We start from the raw sequence: 22,861 nt of genomic DNA on the forward strand, positions 1-22,861 counted from the left end.
CCAGTGCAAGATGGTAGCTTTCATATTCTGCCTCATTATTGTACAATGGGAGGATGCGTCGGCCATCTTTATGTACAGTCTACGATCTATACATCCATGCGGCACATATTATATCATTATAATCAAATTGTAGATTTGTGTCATGCTGTATCATACCTGTGTGTTCAGATTTGACTGAGTTATGCTTTCCAGGAGTGTGATTTTGTGGCAGCTAGATGTTTTTTTAGAAACATGTTTGTAGCTCATATGCAACTTTATGACTCTATGATGTCTTTGAATATCTTTCAGATCAGGTTTTTATTAGGTGGTTAAATTGTGAAGTTTGCAATTGCAATATCTGCGGCTTATTTCTACCTGAGGGTCTTTGTTGTGTGTAACACTCATTCCCCCTGTTTTTATGTGTATATACACTTATACTTGCAAGTATATGCAAGTATAAATTCCCTGTAACATCAGTTAGAGCAGTTTTCTTCCATCGAGGCTATTTTGTCCATTTTAGTTAATATTTTCACATGACAACAGTGATGTAACCGAATGCCACCAAGGACATTTATCAACCAACAGATCTACAGCTCGAGGTAGGGATGGGGTCAGAGGTCAGTCAGTAAGCGATAGCAGGCCTGTGGGTCGCTGTATAACATCAGAGCGAGTTATGAGGCGTTTACAGAGCGACAGACAGAAGACAGAACTCTGTGTTTCATAACAGACTGACAAGTATTTAGACAGCGAGCGATGGAGCGGAGGAGGGGAGGAAGGAAGGAAAGTATGCAAGTCATCATCCTGTTAAAGATGAGAGTGACAGCTTGACTTGCATAACCATAGAAGAAGAAGAAGGGAGCAGGGTGGAGTGACTCTAATGGCTGCGTTCAGTCCCAACATGGAGCTTTTTTTTTTCAGTCTTTTAATGCAGAAACTTAAAAAATCCCAAAACTCTTAAATTAAAACAAGAATAAAAGTTGGTCAGTAGGATGGCAGGTATTTCATCTGTTTCCAATAATACAGAATACATTTCTTCACTATGGTGCAGTGACGTACCTTATGTTGTATCTGAAATCGCTCCCTCGTTCATTAATCCCCATGCGAGACTCAAAGACTCAAAAACATTTAATGGGTGGAGGTGTACGACTGAAATTGTTGTCGCAGACTGTACATATAGTGCAACATATAGGAAATAGGGAAGGATTTTCTAGACAGGTCCGATAATTTTCATCCACCAAGTAGAATTGCTGGATAAACCAGAGGAAGTCCAAATATAGCAAATCAATACATAAAACAAAGAAAAATGTTCTGATTCCATTTAATTTGTCCCTTATCTTAAGCAGTGGTTGGCACTCAAAGCAGTTGTGGATATAAATTCACATTAATTAGCTGAGGATGAGAATGACTGTGTAAAGTGGATGTTTTTTGGGGGAGTTCTTTAAAAACAAGCTGAGCGACACCAGGAAACATCCAGTGTCTTCCTGGCAGTTGACATGTTCAGCCTCCCTGAACCCACTTCTTATACTTAAAGGAACAGTCTTCTTAACATTGTGTGAAATCCTGTGTTCTCAGTCTCAAGTCCCCAAACTGTAAGCAACCATAACGCAGTGAGTTTCATTCGCTTCCATGTTAATTTTTTTACGTTTTGTGACTCTCAGGTCGTTTCCGTCAGATCGAGGTCTTAACCACAGTAGCTAACGAGTTCTTCCAGCTCTACAGTCAGGTCTCTGGTCAACCTGTCCAACGCATCAACTCCAGGGACCAAGGTAAACACGGCTGCTACTGCAAATTCTCAAACTGGGAATTTATTATTTGTTTACCTTAGTGGCAGAGACACCATTATTTGGACAAGGCTCATACTCCAAATTTGTCCTATTTTCCAGTGAATGTGAGTGTTATTTTCTGATCTGTTCTTCCTGTATTTCTCTCAGGAGGAGGAGGAGCAGCAGGAGCAGCAGGAGGAGGAGGAGGAGATGGAGGAGCAGGAGGAGGAAGTTGTCAGGCGACTCCTCCTCTGAAGAGGAGCAACTCGGCCCTGAATGTCGCCAAACTCCTCAAGAAGACTATCAGCAAACACAACCTGCTCGCGGCCGCCTCAGAGTCGCCTGAAGCACAAACACCTAACCATCACACACGGCTGAACGGACACACCACCTCCGACAACACGCACACCAACGGTCACGCACACGCTGCTCAAGAGCAGGACTGTTTCAGGACCAATCCTGACCAGCAGGTAGAGACAGTCAGTCAGAAACAACAAGAAAGTCCACAGAAACAGCCGTCTTCCCGCAAGAAAGACAGCTGTCCCCTGGCTACGGTTACCGAGGAACCTAACGGGGATGCCGAGACCGATTCGCTGACAGACAACAGGTACTGCTGCACTCAATGGTAATGGTAGCTAATGTTAAGTAGCTAATATTTAAACCATTTTTGCTGACTAACATTTGACTAACCATCAGACCTGAAGAGAGCGACACTGGATCACCAGCCAATGGAGACCATCAACTAGAGTCGGCGGTTCTTCAGTCAGCCAATCAAAGAACAGGGGAGGGCCCTCAGGTAGTCAAAGAGAAGAAGAGCCTGACCTCAACCCCGGTGAAAACTCCTCACAGCCTGGTCCCACCTCAGCTGGTGCTGCTTCGCACTGAAAACGCAGACTCCTTCGATATGGAGGAGGTACAGAGTTTTAAGTGGTTGTTCTTTTGAGTTCATTGTACTATCATTTGGTAATCTTTGGGTTCTCCATCCTCCTCCAACACAGAGATGTAGTCGTCTCAAGGGTTCTGATGTGTTGTGCTCTCAATTGTGTAAATCTGCTTCTATGCAGAGGACTTGTGACATTCTCACAGTCCTACAGTAACAAGTGGCGTTTAACCTCAGGTGTTCAAAGCCAGGGCAGCAAGCAGTCGTGATTTTGTTGAGTGGCTAGGTTTCCCTCGCAGCGAGGGAGCAGCAAGTCGATTGGCCGATGTGGAGCGGAGTGGACTGGCTGGGGTGTAAGGATTAACCATGTCCCGGATGTAGACTGGGCCCAATTCAATGACATGATTAACCATTTAGATAAATAGAAGACACTGGTTTGAGCTGAACTGGGACCAGTTTAGTTGAGTTTGTTTTAACTTTTATTATTAGATTGATCAACCCAACAAGTTTATCTGCAGTAAGCCACCATGTTGGTAACAGACTGACCAGTTAGTGAAAGGTGTCAGATTCTTCTTTTAGTGAAGGTGCTGACTCTCAGCATCTCTTTGTTTCTCTATTTTAAATATTCCGTCTGTTGTTTGTGTGTTCAGATCCAGAGTAACGAGGATGAGGGTCTTCCATTCAGAACCTCCAGAGCCACGGGTGAGTTTACTGTAACCTCTGATTCCAACCTCAAAGTTTTTAATCCAGCATTGTTTACATCTTTACTTGTAGTCTTCTTCTTCCTTACCTTTGTTGGGGAATTGCTGTGTGTATCGTTACATCAGCACCACCTGTAGATCAGAGGGATAGTGTGAAACCACTGAGAGAAATATGTGCCTTTTAGAGAAGGGGCCCAATTTTGGAATAAGTGGAGACCAGCCCGAGGTCCACAGACTCCTAGAGGGCCCCAAGTTCCCCAGATTTACTCCATTTCAGTTGGCTCATGTCATGTCATTCTGTCCTGGCTTCAACATCAACTGTAAATGTCTTACAGATTTTTTTTTTTTAGCTTTGTGAAAAGAAAAATACATTTTTATGAGTTAAAGTAGCTAATTAAATTACTTTGTTGATTTGGCAACTCAAATTCTGGCCTAAATCTAAAGTCATTCAGATATTTTAAAACCAGATTTAAATGCCGTAGCTTCTGTCTTTCGATTTTATCCATAGGATCTGAATATGTTTGTGCATGTCCTGTCTCTTTATGATCAGTATGGATGAGTCTACTCAGCCATCTGCTGGACAGATGAGATACTGCAGGACTGATCATTATGTTTTTGAATGTCTCTCTTAGATCTGTTGAGGACGGTCAGTCAGCAGTCGGACAGCAGTGGTTTTGCTGAGGAGCCCTCAGCCGACTCCAACAGCTACCTCAAGGTCTGTTTGTGTGTTGTATTATACACTTCAATGATGTATAACTAAAGCTTTCACCACATCCACCATGAGTGATTAATGGTTAATTCATTTTAATTAGGTGCAGGAAAGTAGTGACAGCTGTGACAGCGAGACGACGGTGACATCGCACCCGTCCCAAGATGTGTCCACGCCCCTCGCACTGGACCAACCTGCGTTCGATTTGCCAGAAGCCAGAGAAGAGGAGTCAGCTCCTGGTGGTGCTGGGGAGGCTGATGGGCAGAATAGCTCCAGGGAAGAAGACGAGAATGATGGGATTCCAGAGGAGGTTCCTCAGTATACAGCTCACTATTTCCCTAGGAACACAGTGGGAACGCAGCCGGTTGAGACCCAAGGGGAGGAGGGGGAGGAGGAGGAGAAGGAGGAGAAGGAGGAGGAGAAGGAGGAGAAGGAGGAGGAGAAGGAGAAGATGGAGAAGGAGGAGGAGGAGGAGGAGGAGGAGAAGGAGAAGGAGGTAGCTCCAGCAGAGAGCGGGACAACCGATCTAGAGCCTGAACCAGAACTGGAACCAGAGATTCCTCATAGCTTGTCTGCTGCAGAACAAGAACCACAACTCATGCAGAATCAGCCTGAGACAGCCACAGACACAGAGCCACCCACAGAGATGGTAGAAGCTGAAGACGAGGCCCAGGAAGAGAACGCATCCTTGGACCGTTCTGATGTATATTTTCCTCCTGCTCCATCCTCTCCGGTTGTCAATGCTCTGATCCGAGCCAAACACAGCCACCTGAGAGGAGCTGGGCCGCACGTCGACCTCATGCCCAGTGAGCCGCCGCTAACTCCACTGAGAGGAGGAGGAAGGCGTGGCTTCCCCATGGAGAGGTCCTCCTCTCTGCCCTCCTCGCTCCTCTCCCCCTCCAGGGTCGTGTCCTCTGTCAGGATCCAGTTTGGGCGAGGTCAGGCGTCCTGCACCCAGCCCAGGTACTCCTTCAAATATACCCCGGAGGAGGGAGAGGACAAAGAATGGGATGAGGAGGAGGAGGTGGAAGGACAAACTAACTGTTTATCTACTCTGATAATAAACCCTGCTTCGAACCAGCCACCAAGGCTTCCAACAGATGCTTCCATCCCACCGAAACCCATCCCACGCTACATGAAGTCGTCCTGCTCGCTGATGAGCTCCAGCCCTCCTCCTGATTGGTCACCAGGAGGCCACACCCACTCTTGGAGCTCCCAGAGCATCCCTGACGTCTCCTCTAACCAGCACCTGTCAGGTCACTTCCATCAAAACCAGCAAAGTTGGAATCCAGGACAGATGATGTCCAATTATCCTAATTCCACAGCTCAATACATAAACCCTAGTCCAAATCCTAGTCCCAGTCTCAATCACAGCCCATTCCCCTTCACTATGAACCCTCCTCCACATTACCCCTCTCCTCTTCATCCATACGCCAGTCTTCCCAACCTCCTCTACCACAACAATCAATCCTTGAACCCCCATTCTAGTCTGACCAGTCTCCACCAGCCTGCAACTCCCACAATCCCCCCTTTTGGCAGCATCTCCAATTTGCATCAGCCGTCTACTTCGATAGATCCTCATTACGCCAGTCTGGGTAACCTGTATCCCGGAACTCCCTTTATGCACCACCAGGGCTGCAACCATCCATACGGCCATCAGTCCCCTTATCATGCCACTCCTCAAGGCTCACAGTTTTCCTCACCTTACACAGGTTACCATGGCTACAGCACAAACCCGCACATGGCATTCTCTCACCCCGTCCCTCAGTGTCCTCCAGAGCACGGCCTCAATCCGGGTTTTGCTCCTCCTGCTCCAGGCTTCCACCCCGGCATGGCCTCTACCTTCGGCCAGGGTCACAGCCTCTACACAGGGCTCCATCCTCCCGGTCCTGGACACAGCCAGGGTCCATCCAGCACCGAGATGCAGCTGAGGAGAGTTCTGCATGATATCAGAGGGACAGTTCAGAGTCTGGGCCAGGTTAGTCCTTCTCAGCCCCTGTCCTTCAAGTTCTTGTTACTTAGGTCACTGTAGCTTTAGTCTGTGGTTGTAATCCACCTGGTTGGTTTCATCTTATTTGATTGTTCTTGCTACAATAATAAATCCAAACACCAGCGGTAACAATTCATTCAGGTTGTAAACAAAGTGGATAGTTTTGCCAGATTATGTACCACTGTATTTGCTGGTAAAACTGAAAGTGAACACACCAGTAATGTTGCTAACAAACTGTCCCCCCCATTGGCCCGCCAATATACGCCCTGACCAATCATTAGTCAGTGTCAGCTGTCAATCATGCCGTTTCACCCTGTTTTTATCGCATCGAATAACAAATTAAAACTAGACAGATAAGGCCTACGTAAAATGAAAGAAACTATCTTTGAGAAAAAAAACATTTAACGTTTAATTATGGTCTGAGCTGAGTATTCTGATTCTCCTGATGAGTCCTCCTGCTTGTTCATTTGTTCACTTGTTGTGTCCATCTTCCTTCTGTGACACCACTATCCTCTTCATGTAGAACCGAGCCAACACTCCAGACACGTTCAGTGATCACACAACATCTCTGCCCAGCCACCAGGTACTGTCAACACCCCAGTAATTTACATCAGTTGCCCTCCTCTGGTTTTCATGTATGCTGTTAATGCATTAGTTAAATTTGGACTTATGAAACTAAATCACATGTCAGGACCGTGTGCTCCATATTTACATACATGCCACCATTCTGTGTTCATAGTTATATAATAAATAAACAGTGTAGCTTTGCATAACCTAACATTTACATAATGTTAGACTGTTTCCATGCTGTAGGCAGCAGGGTGGACTGTTGCTGTCGTCATTATTAATAAACTCAGTTTCACTTAATCTCCCCCCTCTCTTTTTTCTTTCAGTCTTTGACAGAGTTTCAGCAGAAGAGGCGGAGTCTGAACTTGTTCCGCAGTCAGATGATGGATCTGGAGCAGTCAATCATGCGACAGCAAGCTCCGGTCTACAAACACCTGAGCCCTTCTGACAGGTGACTCACAACAACTAACTAGTTGTTTCACAGTTATCTGAACTTTGTGTATTGTATATGTGAGAATATGGTACAGAGCTAACTTTGTGTGTGTGTTTGTGTAGGTTGGAGGTAGAGCAGCTTCAGTCTCTGAGATCAGCAGTCAGAGAGGAACTGCAGGAGTTGGAACAACAGCTGGAAGACAGACTGACACAACAAAGGGTACAGTATATATTTATATATACAAAATACACAACGCATGGTGCATACAATACACACCACATTAAAGAGTATATACACACAACATAGGCTATATATACAACTGTCTCCATCCAATGGTTTCCAATGCAAACTCCACTTTGACGCAGATGATACTGTGATATAAACAACTGCATCTTCACCAAATCGGGCTCCAACTCATTTTTTATACTACACAGTGAAACTTGTGAGGTTTCAAACTTGTTTTTAATGATGACAAAATTAAACTGCAAAATCTCTTCCCCTCAGGGTCTCCATAGAGACAACAGCGTTGACAGTCTGTCCACCGCCTCCGCGCTTAGAGCCATGGAGCCGGTCAGTCCACAGACCACACACACACACACACTTTCACATTAGTAATATAAAGCTAATAATATTTGTCTGATAAAGTTTTTTTCACCCTTAGTGTACAACCTTTACTATCCCCCCAGGTGTCAGATCTACTCAGAGAGCAGCTTTTCCTCCAATCAGAGCTCAGCTACGACGGTCACACCCCCACCACCAATCCCTCCTCCCGATCGTCCAGTCCAGGCCAAGGAGGAAGAGACCAGGAGCAGAGCCAAGGTGTGTACCGGGCATCAATCAACATAACCCCTGTCCTTCCTCCTCGACCCAACACACGAGAAGAGGAGGAAGAGGAAGAGGAGGGAAAGATTGGAGGAGGAGGAGAGGGAGGTGGAGAAGCACCAGAGGAAGGCGCAGCAGGAACAGTCAGAGTGGAGAACCTGCAGCAGCTCATCAGAGAGGTAACTGTCTGATTTACTGATACATGTCTGGTGACATTTCTAGAGACACTTTACATATGTATCAATTTTATTTTTATTTTCACACACATTTTAACATAATGCTTTTTCCAGATTCGAGAGAGTGTGGCGCAGGAGGTCCGACGGGAGATCTACAGCGAGTTGCTGTCTGCCGTGTCGCCACGGCAATCGCCCCTGCCCTCCAGACAACACCACCTGTAGCCATGGCGACAGCAGAGCACCACCACGTTGGCCTTCAGCCTTAGTAACCACAGTCTGAGCAGCACCACTGTCTGTCTGTAACACTGTATAGCTGAGTAACACTGTCTGTGTGGAACACTATGTGTCTGTAACACTGTATGTCTGTAACACTGATGATGAAACATGTGATGAACCCACCTCGCTCGTGACCCGCCCTGGTTTTTCACACGCTCGCTCGATGGTGAGAGGTGGAGGACAGAGCCTCAGACAGGAAAAAGAGAGGTCGCTTCCACTGCCTCAGTTGGTTTGACGAAAGTGGTCTGACGCAAGCTGGGAACGCCAGTCTGGACCAGCCTGTTCACACAGCGTCCTCCAGCATACATTTCCCTGTGAGCCATCATTAATTTGTTTTTTTATTTTGCCCACCACCCTGTTTACTTTTTGTAACCTGATATGATCAAATGCCAGGTTTAAAACTACTACCACTAATAGTATAAATACAACTGCGAGTACTGCTAACAGTACTGCAACCATCTCCACCACCAGTAACCTGCGTCCTGATTGAGTTCATCAACACAGTCTGAGATTGGATCAGGATATTAACAGAATTTATGTTCTGATATTACTGTTTTCCTACTAAATACAGCTAGAAGCTAGTAGTAACAAGTATTTAAATATGCTGCACACAGGAGATCCCCCTCCCTGAGAAATACTTTAAATGCATTAATTCTCTTTTAATCTGTCTTCAAGTAAGAGAGACATTTTTAAAGAGAGTCTGCTGAGGTTCAAACTCTTTTATAGCCTAAAGTTACTCATTCCATGCACATTTCAGCTTATCAAGGGTTTAAGAGGGATTTAAGGTATATCACTCAAAGATTATGATGCTGCAGCTGTCAACATTTTCTCATCATCATCCCCACCCTCATCATCATCATCGTCATTGTTAACAGTGCTTCTCTTCCTCTGGCCTCCTTCACAGCTGATTCTGTTCTTTTCCATGGTGTCCCTGGCAGGTTAGATCATAGAATTTAACATATCTTTGTCATGGTAACTTTTTCAACATTTTAAATTGAGTTTAGGTTTTTGAAACTAAAAGTCCTGATGCATACTGTGTTTGATTTGTTGGAGCGTGGGTGATTCTGTCTTAATGGAGCTAGGCTAGCAGTTTCCCCCACTTCTAGTCTTTGTGCTTAGCTAAGCTAAACAAGTCCTGAACTCGACGATATTTCTGGCTGTTCCGTTAACTCTCATTGGCTGTTGATGAGCAGGTTATGAGGTTAGTGTGAGAGGTCCTGTGGAGGTCAGGCTCAGAGGTCAAAGGTCAAAGGTTGCTCTATGATAGCAGCAGGTTTTGGTAAGTTGTCTTGGTGACAGTGGTGATGATGATGATGTACTGACAGGTTAGAGAGAGGGGCTTAGTGAGAGGGCAGTGTAGCCCAAACCTTAGCGGTGCTAGCATGTTAGCTTCAGGCTTCTGATGACAAATCTGTGCAATAATATGAACATACACTATAATCTGATTCCTTAGATTATGTGAATAAATGACCAATAATTCACTGCTAACATTTCAGATGTGATCAGACATTCACTTCAGCACAAACTGTCTACCTGCACCTTTAACACAAGTTAATCTTAAACTTGACGTTTTTTAATGGGAGAAACTGATTTTCTGTCTCTTCACACAGAATTCACAGAACTGATTGATCACTGATTAATTGATAACCACTCACTGAACATCTGTTTTCTGTGTATTGTCTACGTGTTTACTCAAAGGTTTATTATTATCAGTTACCGAAGGTCAAAAAAATCTTCATAGCTGAGGTGAAACAAGCTCTCAGCACCCTCCATAGCTGAGCGGGATTGGCTGTAAAACAAGTCAATCAGGGCAAACACACCCCATGTACCTTTTTTAAATCTTTGTAATAGTTGTGAAAAATTCCACACAGACTCACATTAGATGTTTTGATATTATCTACTGAAAGCTGAACTTTGTGTACTTTGACGTCTGTTCTTGATCTTTGGGAGCAATAGAAAGAGAATCGGACTCAAAGGCCGACTTACCAAGAATATGGAGTCTTTATTTAGCAGTCGGTGTAGGTGTCACCACCTACTTTCAATCATGTGAATGCTCCAGATCGTTATTAACTGGACCTTTGATCATCGATTCTCTTCATCGTTTATTGACTTTGTGTTTGTAGAAAACCTTTTATTTCTCTGATCACAAACTGCTCTGCTGGACAAACACTCACTGTGAGCTCTTCATGCTTTTTACTTCTTTGTCTTTTTTCCACTGATCAATCATCACACACGTCTAATTACACTTTACTATCTGACTGTTGGTGGTGATTACTTTCCATTGATGCCTCTTTCTATTGATGTCTATTAATAATAATGTGTATTTTGTACTGATGTCTTGTCTGTGGGATGCAGGGAGGGATCACTCTGTAGAGATAAGAATAATAAAGATGTATTTATTTTCAGTACAGATGTGTGCTAGTGCTTACCTCCAGTGTGTGTTTGTGAGAAATGGTATAACACTACTGGTTTTTGCAGCACTTTCCAAACTTTAACCTACGCTCAAGGACGGAGAAAGTACTCAGAGATCAATTCCTCTGCCAGCGCTGCAGTACTAGAGCTCAGTAACTAATGTTTCATGCAATATTAAATACTATACAGCTGACCAACAAGCAGATAATAAAACAAAAAATAAAAATAATCTTACATATATGCACATAAAAAGGTTAAAATGTAGTAGAAAAATATAATCAAAACTAAGAAAGTGGATAAAGTAGGTCAAAATATGACCAAAAACGAGAAAAACACATGATAATGAGAAATAAAATATAAGAGTGAATAAAAATGTCCCAAAGTGCCAGAGGACCTGAGAGACCCTGTTGGTTTAAACCCTAGACACGTGTGACAGGCTGCTGCGAGACCATGACATGCTTTAAAACATACAAGAATTTTAAAATCAATACAGAAACTGACATAAGACCTTTAGAACAGGTGTAATCTGTTCTAAAAGTCAGATTACCTTTAATCTGATTTTAAAAGTCAGATTAAATCTAACAGGTTGATCAGGGCTCCGTGAGGGACCCTTACTGGAACCATCTCTTCTTATTTTCTCTGTTGATAGTTCCTGTGGGACACTGCTTGTATATATAATGAATTGACATCCTGCCCTCCATCATCACACCATATGTTTTTCTCTCCTAAACTGATAAACAAGCGGATCACCAACAAGATGCTCGGGCAGTGAGGAGGTAGTTATTATCATCACCGCTAGAGACCGATACCGAAACAGTCATCACCTTTCAAACTTTTATTGTGAAATCCGGAAGCTGCACCTGACCCGGCAGCATTTCTCGGATATCGCCGCCACTAAAAAGACTCTGATTTGACGGAGGGACAAAAAGTCCGGGAACAAAACGGTGAGAGGAGATTAAAACGTAAAAAAACTGGATGTAGCAGAAATATATTGTCGATGAAAAATACGTTTGATGTCTTTCACTTCCTGCTTTTGAACACTTTAACTGGGCAGAGTCGATGTAGCATTAGCAGGTTAGCTAACTACATCATCCAAACACACATGGCGATACGACTGAGACGTTTGTCGGTCGGTGGAAATGGTTTTGTTCTCTCGCGTCATATTATTATCTACATAACTTCTCTAAAGTAACTTGTACATTATAAATGTACACGTAGGAGCAGCTTCCGGTTTCTTAGTGTTGTGATACGTGTTGCTCGAGGTTTGCTACAGAGAAACAAAAACTGTCTTTTAAAGTTTGAAACAAGAGCTGAGATCCTCTGTATAATATTTGTAGACGTATGATTTATCCGTTTCTCAGATGAGGTTCAGACCAACACCGTGAAAATGTTAAACAACCAGAGTTTGAACCGAGCAAATGCTCATTTGAACGACAGAAATTAGCAGATGAATTTCAAGCATTTCATTTGGATAATGTTCTGCTTTAATAAATGTTTGTATGTTGTTTATTTTAAATGATCGTCACTATCACAGACACGGTAAGAAAATCTAAATACTGAGACACAGACTTTTATGTACAAATCAAATTCAGGTTTTCATAGGATTAATGGTCAATAGGAAAAATAGAAAGTGATCTCAGAATTTGTAGAATGTAGAAGATGACTTTATGTTACTATCATCAGAATCATGTTTCTCTTTACGTATGATTTGACATATGATGGGTGTAGGGATGAAATTAGCAGATCCACAACAATGTACTTTTTTTTATAAACAGTCATTTGAATCATTTTGCAAAAGAAGTTTCCTGCTCCACAAGTTTGAATGTTTGCTGTTTTTCTCTAATGATGAAAAACGAAGTAGATAATTCAAAACCAGCTTGGTTTTTTTAATGAGTATATTTTTCTGTTATGGTTCAATTAATTAATCTGGAAACTGCTAATGTAAATAATCCTTCTCTGCAGCCCTAAGTGACTCTTACGCCTTTCTGTCATAATGAGAACGTGTGTGTTTTTAAGGTATGGACTCTCCAGGCAGAAGTCAAAGTCCCAATCCTGCACAGAAGGAACACAGTGGTGAGTAAAACCTGCTACTACTTTTTGTTTTTGTAGTATCAGTATAAGTACTACTTAGTAGCTGTAGTTTTAACATTCATCTTCATGTGTTGTCTTCAGGATCGTCAGAAGATGAGTCCAGTCCAGCAGCAGTGAAGCCCCAACAGGCCGACTTGGTGGAGAAGAGCCCCAAAGACAGGCCCTCCCCTCAGGCCAGTCCTGCAGGCCGCAGCCCCTCTGGGAGCCCGGCCTCCAGCAGCTCAGACGACAGCACCAGCAGTGATGAAGATGATCAACATAATGGGACGCTGAGGAAGCTCAGGAGCAGCGTGGCCCAGATCAAAGTAAGCTCAGACTAAGGTTTTTACTGTAATTTTATGTATTTAAATGCACTGGTTACTACCAACAACCGTGACATTTTGAAGTATCTTGTTTCGTCCGACCCAAATCCAAATACCCACAGATATTCACTCTAGGTACAAACTTGTACTTGATGTACAGAGTGACATGTCCAATTCATCCTGCATTCAGATTGATACAGATCATTTTAACATGAAGATGGAGAGACACACTACTCACACTCTTTTTTTTGTTTGTTTGTTTGTTTGTTTCAGAGATCCAGATCCAGGTCCAAAGAGCAAGATCGATCCAGATCTAGATCCCACGGATCCAGATCCAAATCCAGAGAACGAGACAGATCCAGGTCAAGGTCCAGAGAAAGAGACAGATCCAGGTCAAGGTCCAGAGATAGATCCAGGTCAAGGTCCAGAGGGAGAGACAGATCTGGTTCCAGGGGACGAGACAGATCCAGGTCCAGAGAGAGGGAGAGAGACCGGGAGCGCTACGACAGAGGACGCTATGCTAGGTAACACACACAAACACACAGAGCCTCATAGCTTGCGATTGGCTTGTAACCATTTTGTGATTTAGTGGATATATATCTCATAATGATGTAGTGAAACTGGGTCATGAAAACCCCTTTTTCAATCAAAACCCTACACATACTTGTCCATATATATTTATAAAAATCACTAGACACTCAATTAAACATTAAACATGTGTAAATACATAAATACAAAACATAATGAAAATTAACATAAAATAAAACTGACACAGGCTGAAAATGCTCAAAGTTCAAATAACTGATTTATTTAATAAGATGATAATACACCTGATATTAAAGCAATTACTTCTCAGAGAACAGTGTCTCTTTACCTCTGATACTTTGCTGCACTAATAAACATAAAGATATTCCAACCACTAAAACCACCTGACAGTTTTGAGCTGTGCTGTTTTAGTTGTTTTGTAAAGATGGCCCTGTAAATGTAATGTTATTTTTTTATTGTGAAATAAATCTGGTTTTAGTTACTTTAAAGTAAGTTAATAGTTATTCTTTTTCATAAAATTCAAGCTGAGTGTTATTAACAACACAGATATGAAACAGTTCACATTGAAGAAGACAAACATTACGAGAGAATTATGAGTAGGGCTTAATGAAAATTCATTTTTACCTTTCATGCAAAATACGGTTGTTTAAGTGAATCATGATTTGAAAGTAGTAACACGTGTTTTTAAAATATTTTGTCTGCTATTATCTTTGTCTCCTTCTGTTCCACGCAGAGATCGCTATGATGATCGTCGTGATGACCGGAACGGTCGCCGGTGGACCAATCGAGATGCAGAATCGGATCACAGGAGGCGTGGCCGCTCTGCTGACTCTCCGACAGACAAGGAGCCGGTGGCGTCAGATGAGCCGCCGGTCAAGAAGAAGAAGGAGGAGATTGACCCAATCCTGACGAGGACCGGTGGCGCTTACATTCCCCCCGCCAAGCTGCGTATGATGCAGCAGCAAATCACTGACAAGAGCAGGTACGAGCGAGTTTGTTTCATTTTTACCGAACTCATTCTGCTCAGCTCGGATCGACTCTGTTCTGATGATTGATCTGAGATGTGCTACCACAATCTTGACTTAATCTTAATTTAATCCGATAATTTATAATTTGTGTGGTCACTGATGCCCCGCCTCCTCTGCAGCCTGGCCTATCAGAGGATGAGCTGGGAGGCTCTAAAGAAGTCCATCAACGGGTTGATCAACAAAGTCAACGTGTCGAACATCGTCAACATCATCCAGGAGCTGCTGCAGGAGAACATCATCAGGGGGAGGTGAATAATAACATACACTCTCAAACAACTGCACGTTTACACTCAATATTCAAACAGAAAAATCACTAATATAACATCAATAACATTTGAGGGTTAATTGTTTCTAAATTGTTATATGCTTATGTCACACAATGGAGGCCATGTTTTGTCTGACTGACTCCCCCCTCCCCTCAGGGGTCTCCTGGCTCGCTCGGTGCTGCAGGCTCAGGCAGCGTCTCCCACCTTCACCCATGTTTATGCCGCTGTCGTTGCCATTATCAACTCCAAGTTCCCTCAGATTGGAGAGCTGATCCTCAAGCGTCTCATCTTAGCTTTCAGGAGGAGCTACCGCCGCAACCTCAAGGTACATGTCTGACTGCACGTTCAACTCTCTGACTGTCGAGAATGAATTTCTTGGAGCTAATACACAATAATAAGGGATTCATGCTCAAAATGTAAAATACACATTTCAAGAAATTACACTGAAGCGAGGTGATGTGTTTAAATCTGCATCAGAAATGAGTCGATTCATGCTTCCCAATTATTTTTTAACCTCTATCGTGTTTTCATCTTAAGATGTATTATGACTGAAGCTGGGAAAAGTAGCAGTATTAGTATCAGTGATGTATTAAAATCAGTCTTTGTTTGGTTTTCTAGCTACAGTGCCTGACAGCCTCAAAGTTTGTGGCTCACCTCATCAACCAGAACGTGGTAAGTTACCAACATTGATGGAAGGTCTGAGTATTGATGCTCAGCTCTTATGAAGTGTTTTTACCTTTTTTTCTCTCTCTCTCTCTCTCTCTCTCTCGCCCTCAGGCCCATGAGGTTTTGTGTCTGGAGATGCTCACTCTGCTGTTGGAGCGTCCGACAGACGACAGTGTCGAGGTCACCATCTCCTTTCTGAAAGAATGCGGACTTAAACTGACCGAGGTCTCCCCCAGAGGAATCAATGGTAAACAGCAGCTACAACATTAAACTGGAGGATCTTCTACTTTTTTCTTTGTTATCAGTTTTCTATTTAAGAGGCAAAAAAATCCAACATAAATCGCAAGTATCGGCACAATTGATCAGGAAAAAAATCTAATAAAATTGTCTTTCTCTTTTTTTCAGCCATATTTGAGCGTCTCAGGAACGTCCTCCACGAGTCGGCCATCGACAAGAGGGTCCAGTACATGATTGAGGTGATGTTTGCCATCAGGAAGGACGGTTTCAAAGATCATCCAGTGATCCCAGATGGCCTGGACCTGGTGGAGGAGGACGACCAGTTCACCCACATGCTGCCACTGGACGATGAGTACAACCTGGAGGACATCATCAGTAAGAGCTGGAGACTACAACCGTCTTCCCAAATAAGTGTGTACATGCTAATCCTAACATGTGTGTTTGTGTTCACTCAGATGTGTTTAAGCTGGACCCGGACTTCCTGGAGAACGAGGAGAAATACAAAACCATCAAAAGAGGTCAGAACGTGCTTAAACATTGCACTTTGCCACATAAGCTGTCACCTCCGTCACAATCTTAACCAATCCACCGCAACCTCCACCTAACAGACATCCTGGACGAGGGCAGCAGCGATTCAGGAGAGGAAGGAGACGGCAGCGACGAAGATGAAGATGAGGAAGAAGAGAACGAGGAAGTCGGAGAAGGTTAGACAGGTTTTTACTTCTCAGCTTGTGAAAACAGATGCACAATGTCGTCTCTGCCGAAGCTTTGTAAAGTAAACACTGATGATGTTTTTGTGATGTCATCTGGGTTTTAAATGTTAAACATTAAGTCTGTGTTGCTTGACCTGAGGTGCTTGAAAGGTAAGGGTGTACAAGGCAGGAACAAAAAGATGCTCCCTAGTTGCATCACTTTAATTTTGTGATATTACACTGTCATAATAATTATCTGATATTTTTACATAATACACAAAAAGCCAAACAAAATCTTCCATCATCTTCTCTGTCTCTGTTTGTCTCAGATGAGAAGGTCACCATCTTCGATAAGACTGAAGTCAACCTGGTTGCTTTCAGAAGAACCATCTACCTCGCTATCCAGTCCAGGTACAGACGTGCACACGCACACGCACACGCACACACACACACATTCACGCCTCTAGTTGTGAGGAACCTAATTGATATAATGCATTCCCTAGTCCCTTACCATAACCTTAACTGTCACAACTAAAATGCCCTACCCTAACCTAAACCTAATTCTGACCCTAACCCTAAAACAAAGTCTTAATCCTCAAACAGCACATTGAATTTGTGAGGACCACTCAAAATGTCCTCATAATGATGGTTTTGAACCAAAATTGGCCCTCATAAATATAGATAGACATGCGCACACACTCACACACTTAAAATTACACAGTGATCAGTGACTCAGTTGTCTCTGAGGGTGTTTGCAGTTATTTACAGCTCCTGCTAAATTTGATGAACTTGGACTAATATTTAAAGATGTGTCTGTGTGTGTTTCTGTGTGTGTGTGTGTGTGAGTGGCCTACTTACCATGCTTTAATTGAAGGGATTTCACAGTTACTGACTGACTGGTTGTTTCTGTAGTTTGGACTTTGAGGAGTGTGCCCACAAACTGATCAAGATGGACTTTCCTGACAGCCAGACGGTGAGTGTACACACACACACACTGATACAATGACATTAATGATTGTATTGCTAGAATACCATATCTCTACATGTAAGATACTTACCAAGTTATTCATTAATAGCACATCTCTGTGTGATCCAAGCACATTTCTGACCAGAAGGTGGCGCTGATACCCAAGTTAAGAATTTTGTAATTAAAGGTTCCAGATGAGATTTAGTTTGAGGTGATAAAAAGCATTAGAAAAAGGTTATTTCCAGATCAGTGTGAACATGCTGCTGTGGGTTGTGTGTGTGTTGCTTGTTAATAGCTCACGTTTTTGTGTGTGCACTCATGTGGTCTTAAGGTCAGGTTATGTTACAATAATAGCTGGTTTCCCACGCTGACAGTTGCAGGTCAGCTGTGTGTGTGAGCCTGTGGAGAAAAAAAGCTTTGAGAAACATCATGTGTCAGAGTCAGAGTACAATCAGCTCTGTGTTTCGAGTCGGTCTAAACTTCGGACAAGATGGCCCCCGTGGCACAGTCTGATAAAAGGCCTCTCACCCACCCCAGAGACGATGGACATCAGGGTCCTCAAGTAATTGTAGTTTTGGTTTTAAGTCTCTTTATGGCCATTTTGTGTCTTTCGATTGTGTTTTTTCACTTTGACGAAATTTCAACAGCCTTTTCAAACAGAGGCTCTTACGTGTGCCTGTGCCAGCTCAGTGACTCAGGAGACCAATTAAGAGCAGGATGGAGCTGCTAACATTCACTAGTATCTAGGACATGACGTGAACAGTAATGTTATGTAAACCGAAACCCCTTAAAATAATTCAATTTTAATTAATTTTTTTAGTGCCAAATCATAATATACATTATCTCAAGGCTCTTTACATAGAAGGTCAAGATCTTAACGTTTTTAGAGAAACTCAACAGTTCCCACAATGAGCAGCACTGTGGTGACTGTGGAGAGAAAAAACTCTCATTAACTGGAAGAAACTTCTAGAACCAGACGCGGGCGACCATCTGCCTCGACCGGTTGGGGTGAGCAGGAAAAATGGGGAGGGGAGGAGAGATGGGTGGGAAAGATAGGGGGAGGAGCGATGTAGTCGGTAAATTGTATGCTCAGCGTGTTTGGAAGTAACCGTGTTACTGCTGTAAGGGGTAAGAAGTGAAGAGTTCACTAATTCCAATGCAGTTTTTTTTTTAAAAAACGGTTTAAGCTCATCACTAAGCTTGTTACTGTTTACTTTACTCTTCTTGTTCTTCGTGGTATTGAAATGCTGAGAATCATTCACCGTCTTTGAAAGTGGAGCAAAGCCACTTTTATTTTTATTTTCATTTTCTGTCTACTAGCAATGAGGATGACAATCTCACAACTTCAATAACTTGTGTGTCAGTCACACAATGTACACCTCTTCCTTCTCTAGAGTTTCATGTGACAGTGGTGTAAATATTAGAACACGTCACCTGTCGCTCAGTTCAGACAAATACAGTCAGTGGAGAAGAGTATCAACACCCGTTCTCAGCTCCTCACTCTGTGCCTCAAGGTCATCTCTGTGAACGTTGACCTTCTGAGCTGCTGATGGACATGATGAGAAATAAAATCAGAACATGGAGACGTGTTGTAGTCTGCATGTGAATGTTGTGTTTAAACAGCTGAAACAACAGGTTGTTTAATTGCTTTGCTGTTTGACAGAAAATCAAAAAACGTTGTGTGTGTGTGACTGTGTGTGTGTGTGAGTGACTGTGTGTGTGTTAGGTCAGAGGTGATGACCTTGCCAGACAGTTTCATCAGCATCAGGACTGAATCACTCAACACAACAGCTGGAAAACACACACACCCTTTTAAGATGTTTGCCCTTGAACACATTTTTCTCTCAGGCGTACTGAACAGCCGCACTGACACGAATGACAACACTTTTCTGAAGAATCTCATGTTCACTAATCATAACAAAAAGAACGACGACCAGGAACTTGTTTGCCATAAAATATGAGTCGAGAAGAGGTGAAAGAGGAGGATGGTGGCAGCAGAAACCGACAGCTGCACAAATATAATGCTCAGTATCTTTTTGTGTGTCTGTTTGTTTAGTTTTGGGTTCTTCCTGCACAATCTGGACCAAAATTTGAAGTCATAACAGTGACTTCAAACCTTCACTGAAGCCTAAGATCGTGGTTAAGATCTAGCGTTAAGCTTCAGAAGACACAGCAGAAAAGATCCACAGTGTCTCACATGTGTGACAAGTAGATATGTATAACCCTCTGTATTAATAAGATCTTTGTGTGTGTTAACAGAAAGAGTTGTGTAACATGATCCTGGACTGCTGCGCTCAACAGAGAACCTACGAGAAGTTCTTCGGTCTGCTGGCCGGGGTGAGGCACACACACTCACACTCACCTCTGCTGGTATTCTCATACATTATTCTGAGGCTCATTTCAAAGGGTCCGTTCACCCTATTTTTAAAGCACGTTTTCTCTCTTCGCTCTTCTAGTATCTGTCATAGATAGTTTTGTTTTTATATGACCGGATATTGAGATTACATAGTCTGAGTCTTCGTTTGTGGTGCTTTCAGTAATTGGAATTTACATTTTAGAAATTCTGCTGAAACACAATTTGTCTGTTTCTATGTATAGTCTGCATGTCTGTAAAGAGTTTTATTTTAGAACTATTAAACAACTTACTGCCAAGTTCTGATGTTGATCTTAAGCAAAACGTAAAAATAACACTTTGTTTGTGTGTGTGTGTTTGCAGAGGTTCTGTCTGCTAAAGAAAGAGTACATGGAAAGTTTTGAGGGTATTTTTGCGGAGCAGTATGACACGATTCATCGACTGGAAACCAACAAATTGAGGAACGTGGCCCGACTGTTCGCTCACCTGCTCTACACAGACTCTGTTCCCTGGAGTGTAAGCGTACACACCTACTCACATTAAATTCAATAGAGTCTAACCAATCTCTGGTTAACACTCAGGTTGTTTTTTCTCCCTAGTTGAATTTTCTTATTCTCTCTCTCTCTCTATGCTGTGTCCGGTGGATGTCTCTCGACCAGGTGTTGGAGTGTGTCAGGATGAGTGAGGAAACCACGACGTCGTCCAGCAGGATCTTTGTGAAGATCCTTTTCCAGGAGCTCTGTGCCTACATGGGGCTCCCCAGACTCAACCAGAGGCTCAAAGACCAGTATGAACACACTCACACATGATGATTGGAGAGTGTTTCCTGTTGGTTATGAAGAATTAAACAAACAAAACAAAATTGTGTTAATGTTTAACGTCTGTGTGTTCCAGGACTCTGCAGCCGTTCTTTGAAGGTCTGTTTCCTCGTGATAATCCCAGGAACACTCGCTTCGCCATTAACTTCTTCACCTCCATCGGACTGGGAGGACTCACGTAAGAGACACAAACACAATGTGGCCGAAAGTATATGGACACAAAGATTATAGTTTTAATATTTGATTCCATGTGCATTAGTCAGGATTCTGAACCTGGTTAGAGATTTTCTCGAATTTATCCACAAAGAGCGTTCAACGCTGGTGTTAGGTGACAGGGTTTCTAAACTGCAGAGTTCATGTCTTTGTTTTGTTGGCTATAATTTAAGAGTCTACAGTTACAGTCATTGATCAACATCACTGTTTCGTCTCAGTTCATATCTACATAATTGTCTCTCTCCCTCTCTCTCTCAGGGACGAGTTGAGGGAACATCTGAAGAACGCTCCAAAGATTATCATGACACAGAGACAGGAAGTGGAATCCTCGGACTCCTCCTCGTCCTCTTCATCCTCTTCCTCCTCATCTGACTCCTCCTCCTCAGACTCCTCCAGCGATTCAGACTCCTCCTCCAGCAGCAGCAGCTCGGGTACGTCTGTATTTTTTTTCTGTATTTCATTGTATGCAAGGCAGTTAGGAATTCTGGGTAATAAAATCCTGTGCTCATCCAAAATGTGTTTGAAAAAGTTCTGAAAGTAGATCTTATAATGATTTCATACTTTTGTTGGTTTCGATTATTAAATTGTATTTTCAGTGATATTAAAATGCTCTTAAATTTAACTTGGTGAATCTGAAGAAACCCTGGTTACACAGAAATGGACAGAAAAGTCAGAGAGTGATGGGTTAACAGTTATTATTTATTCATTTTCTTCTCCAGACTCGGATGCCAAACACAGGAAGAAGAAGAAGAAGAGAAATGAACCAAGTGAGCCGAAGAAAAAGAAAGAGAAGGACAAGAAGAAAAAGGACAAAAGCTCTGACAAGAAGCAAAGCAGACACAAGATAGCTGAGGATGACAGTAACGATGAGAAGCAGGCAATGAAGCATGGGAGAGGCCGTGCACGTGAGGTGGAGGAACACGAGCGTGCACGTGAGGTGGAGGAACACGAGCGTGCACGTGAGGGCACCCACCAGAGCAGACGAGACGAAAGACCAGAGGAAGAGGAGCAGCAGCGAAAAGAAGAGGACAGGAGACGGAAAATGGACTTTCAAGGCAGGCAAAGAGATGGAGAAAGGGAGCGAGAGGGAGACAGAGGGAGGGATAGGGAGAGAGAGCGAGCGAGGGAGCGAGAGCCCGAGGAGAAGAGGGAGAGGGAGCGAGAGAGGAATAAAGAGAACAGGGACAAGAACAGAGAGAGAGAGGAGAGGAGGAGGAGATAGAACTCTTCATCCCTCCATCCTGAAGCAGCAGCGATGGACTGATGACAGAGTGAAGTGAATCTTTTCCCTCTGTCATCCCTCTCTCCTTCGACCCGTCCTGTCACTCTGCTGTTTAGGTTTCGGGACCCATCTCTCTCTATCTTTCTTTCCCCGTCTTTCTGTCGGTCTGTATTTTCTATTGTTAATTTTTGTTGTTGATGAAATTAGGAAAAAAAACATTAAAGTTGCTTTAGATGTTTTTTAATCTGTTTCGACTGTTTCCAGATCTCGTGACCTCTGTTTGTTCTTTTTTATCCCAAGAAGTGGAACAATAATATTGGTGAATGTTGTAAAAGCAGGCAGAGAGTTTGAGTTTATATTTATATTCTAGTGAGATATGATTCATACAAACTTCACCTCTGCCTCCTCCTTCTCTACTTATAGCTGCTGCTCCTGCTTATGTCACTTCTCTTCACTCCAGTTAAATATAACCACCTTTGTTTTATTAATAATAATATGCAGCTAATGATTATTTCCATGATTGAACAGTTAATAGTTTGGCTAATGAAACAACAGAAAACTGAAAATGAACTGTTGATAACCCCAAACCCTAAAAACTTGATTCATTCATTAATTCAACCTTTATTAGAACTATATCAAGGTAGATACATAATTTACATTATAGCAGCTTACAGAAAATAAACAAAACATTCCAAGAAAACACAAAAAAATGGCAAACACGAGCAAAGGTGAAAAGTTTTAGGAATATATGC

At 42.8% G+C, this 22,861-nt stretch overlaps 2 protein-coding genes across 5 annotated transcripts in view; both read left to right on the forward strand.

The window, feature by feature from the left end:
• itprid2 (ITPR interacting domain containing 2) overlaps positions 1-10,704 on the forward strand; it is a 32,780-nt gene extending 22,076 nt beyond the window's left edge. For all 4 annotated transcript variants that reach the window (XM_035174567.2, XM_035174568.2, XM_047342613.1 and 1 more), the window contains 12 exons: positions 1,638-1,745; positions 1,911-2,349; positions 2,439-2,655; positions 3,273-3,324; positions 3,956-4,038; positions 4,136-6,010; positions 6,546-6,605; positions 6,916-7,040; positions 7,145-7,241; positions 7,527-7,592; positions 7,709-8,023; positions 8,135-10,704. In XM_035174567.2, coding sequence (XP_035030458.2) covers positions 1,638-1,745; positions 1,911-2,349; positions 2,439-2,655; positions 3,273-3,324; positions 3,956-4,038; positions 4,136-6,010; positions 6,546-6,605; positions 6,916-7,040; positions 7,145-7,241; positions 7,527-7,592; positions 7,709-8,023; positions 8,135-8,242 — 3,545 coding nt within the window. In that variant the 3' untranslated portion in view covers positions 8,243-10,704. The remainder of the gene's footprint in view (positions 1-1,637; positions 1,746-1,910; positions 2,350-2,438; positions 2,656-3,272; positions 3,325-3,955; positions 4,039-4,135; positions 6,011-6,545; positions 6,606-6,915; positions 7,041-7,144; positions 7,242-7,526; positions 7,593-7,708; positions 8,024-8,134) is intronic.
• Positions 10,705-11,546: 842 nt separating this feature from the next.
• cwc22 (CWC22 spliceosome associated protein homolog) lies at positions 11,547-22,353 on the forward strand. The gene is made up of 20 exons (XM_035175141.2): positions 11,547-11,652; positions 12,725-12,781; positions 12,881-13,104; positions 13,375-13,625; positions 14,381-14,629; positions 14,795-14,923; positions 15,098-15,266; positions 15,560-15,613; positions 15,719-15,854; positions 16,013-16,219; positions 16,300-16,362; positions 16,453-16,548; positions 16,866-16,947; positions 17,449-17,509; positions 19,763-19,840; positions 20,220-20,372; positions 20,516-20,643; positions 20,751-20,852; positions 21,146-21,318; positions 21,607-22,353. The coding sequence occupies exons 2-20, from the start codon at positions 12,727-12,729 to the stop codon at positions 22,107-22,109; spliced, it is 2,913 nt and encodes a 970-aa protein (XP_035031032.1). The 5' UTR covers positions 11,547-11,652; positions 12,725-12,726; the 3' UTR covers positions 22,110-22,353.
• Positions 22,354-22,861: the final 508 nt, after the last annotated feature.

Source organism: Hippoglossus stenolepis, chromosome 13 (assembly GCF_022539355.2).
Source record: "Hippoglossus stenolepis isolate QCI-W04-F060 chromosome 13, HSTE1.2, whole genome shotgun sequence".
Lineage (NCBI taxonomy): Eukaryota > Metazoa > Chordata > Actinopteri > Pleuronectiformes > Pleuronectidae > Hippoglossus > Hippoglossus stenolepis.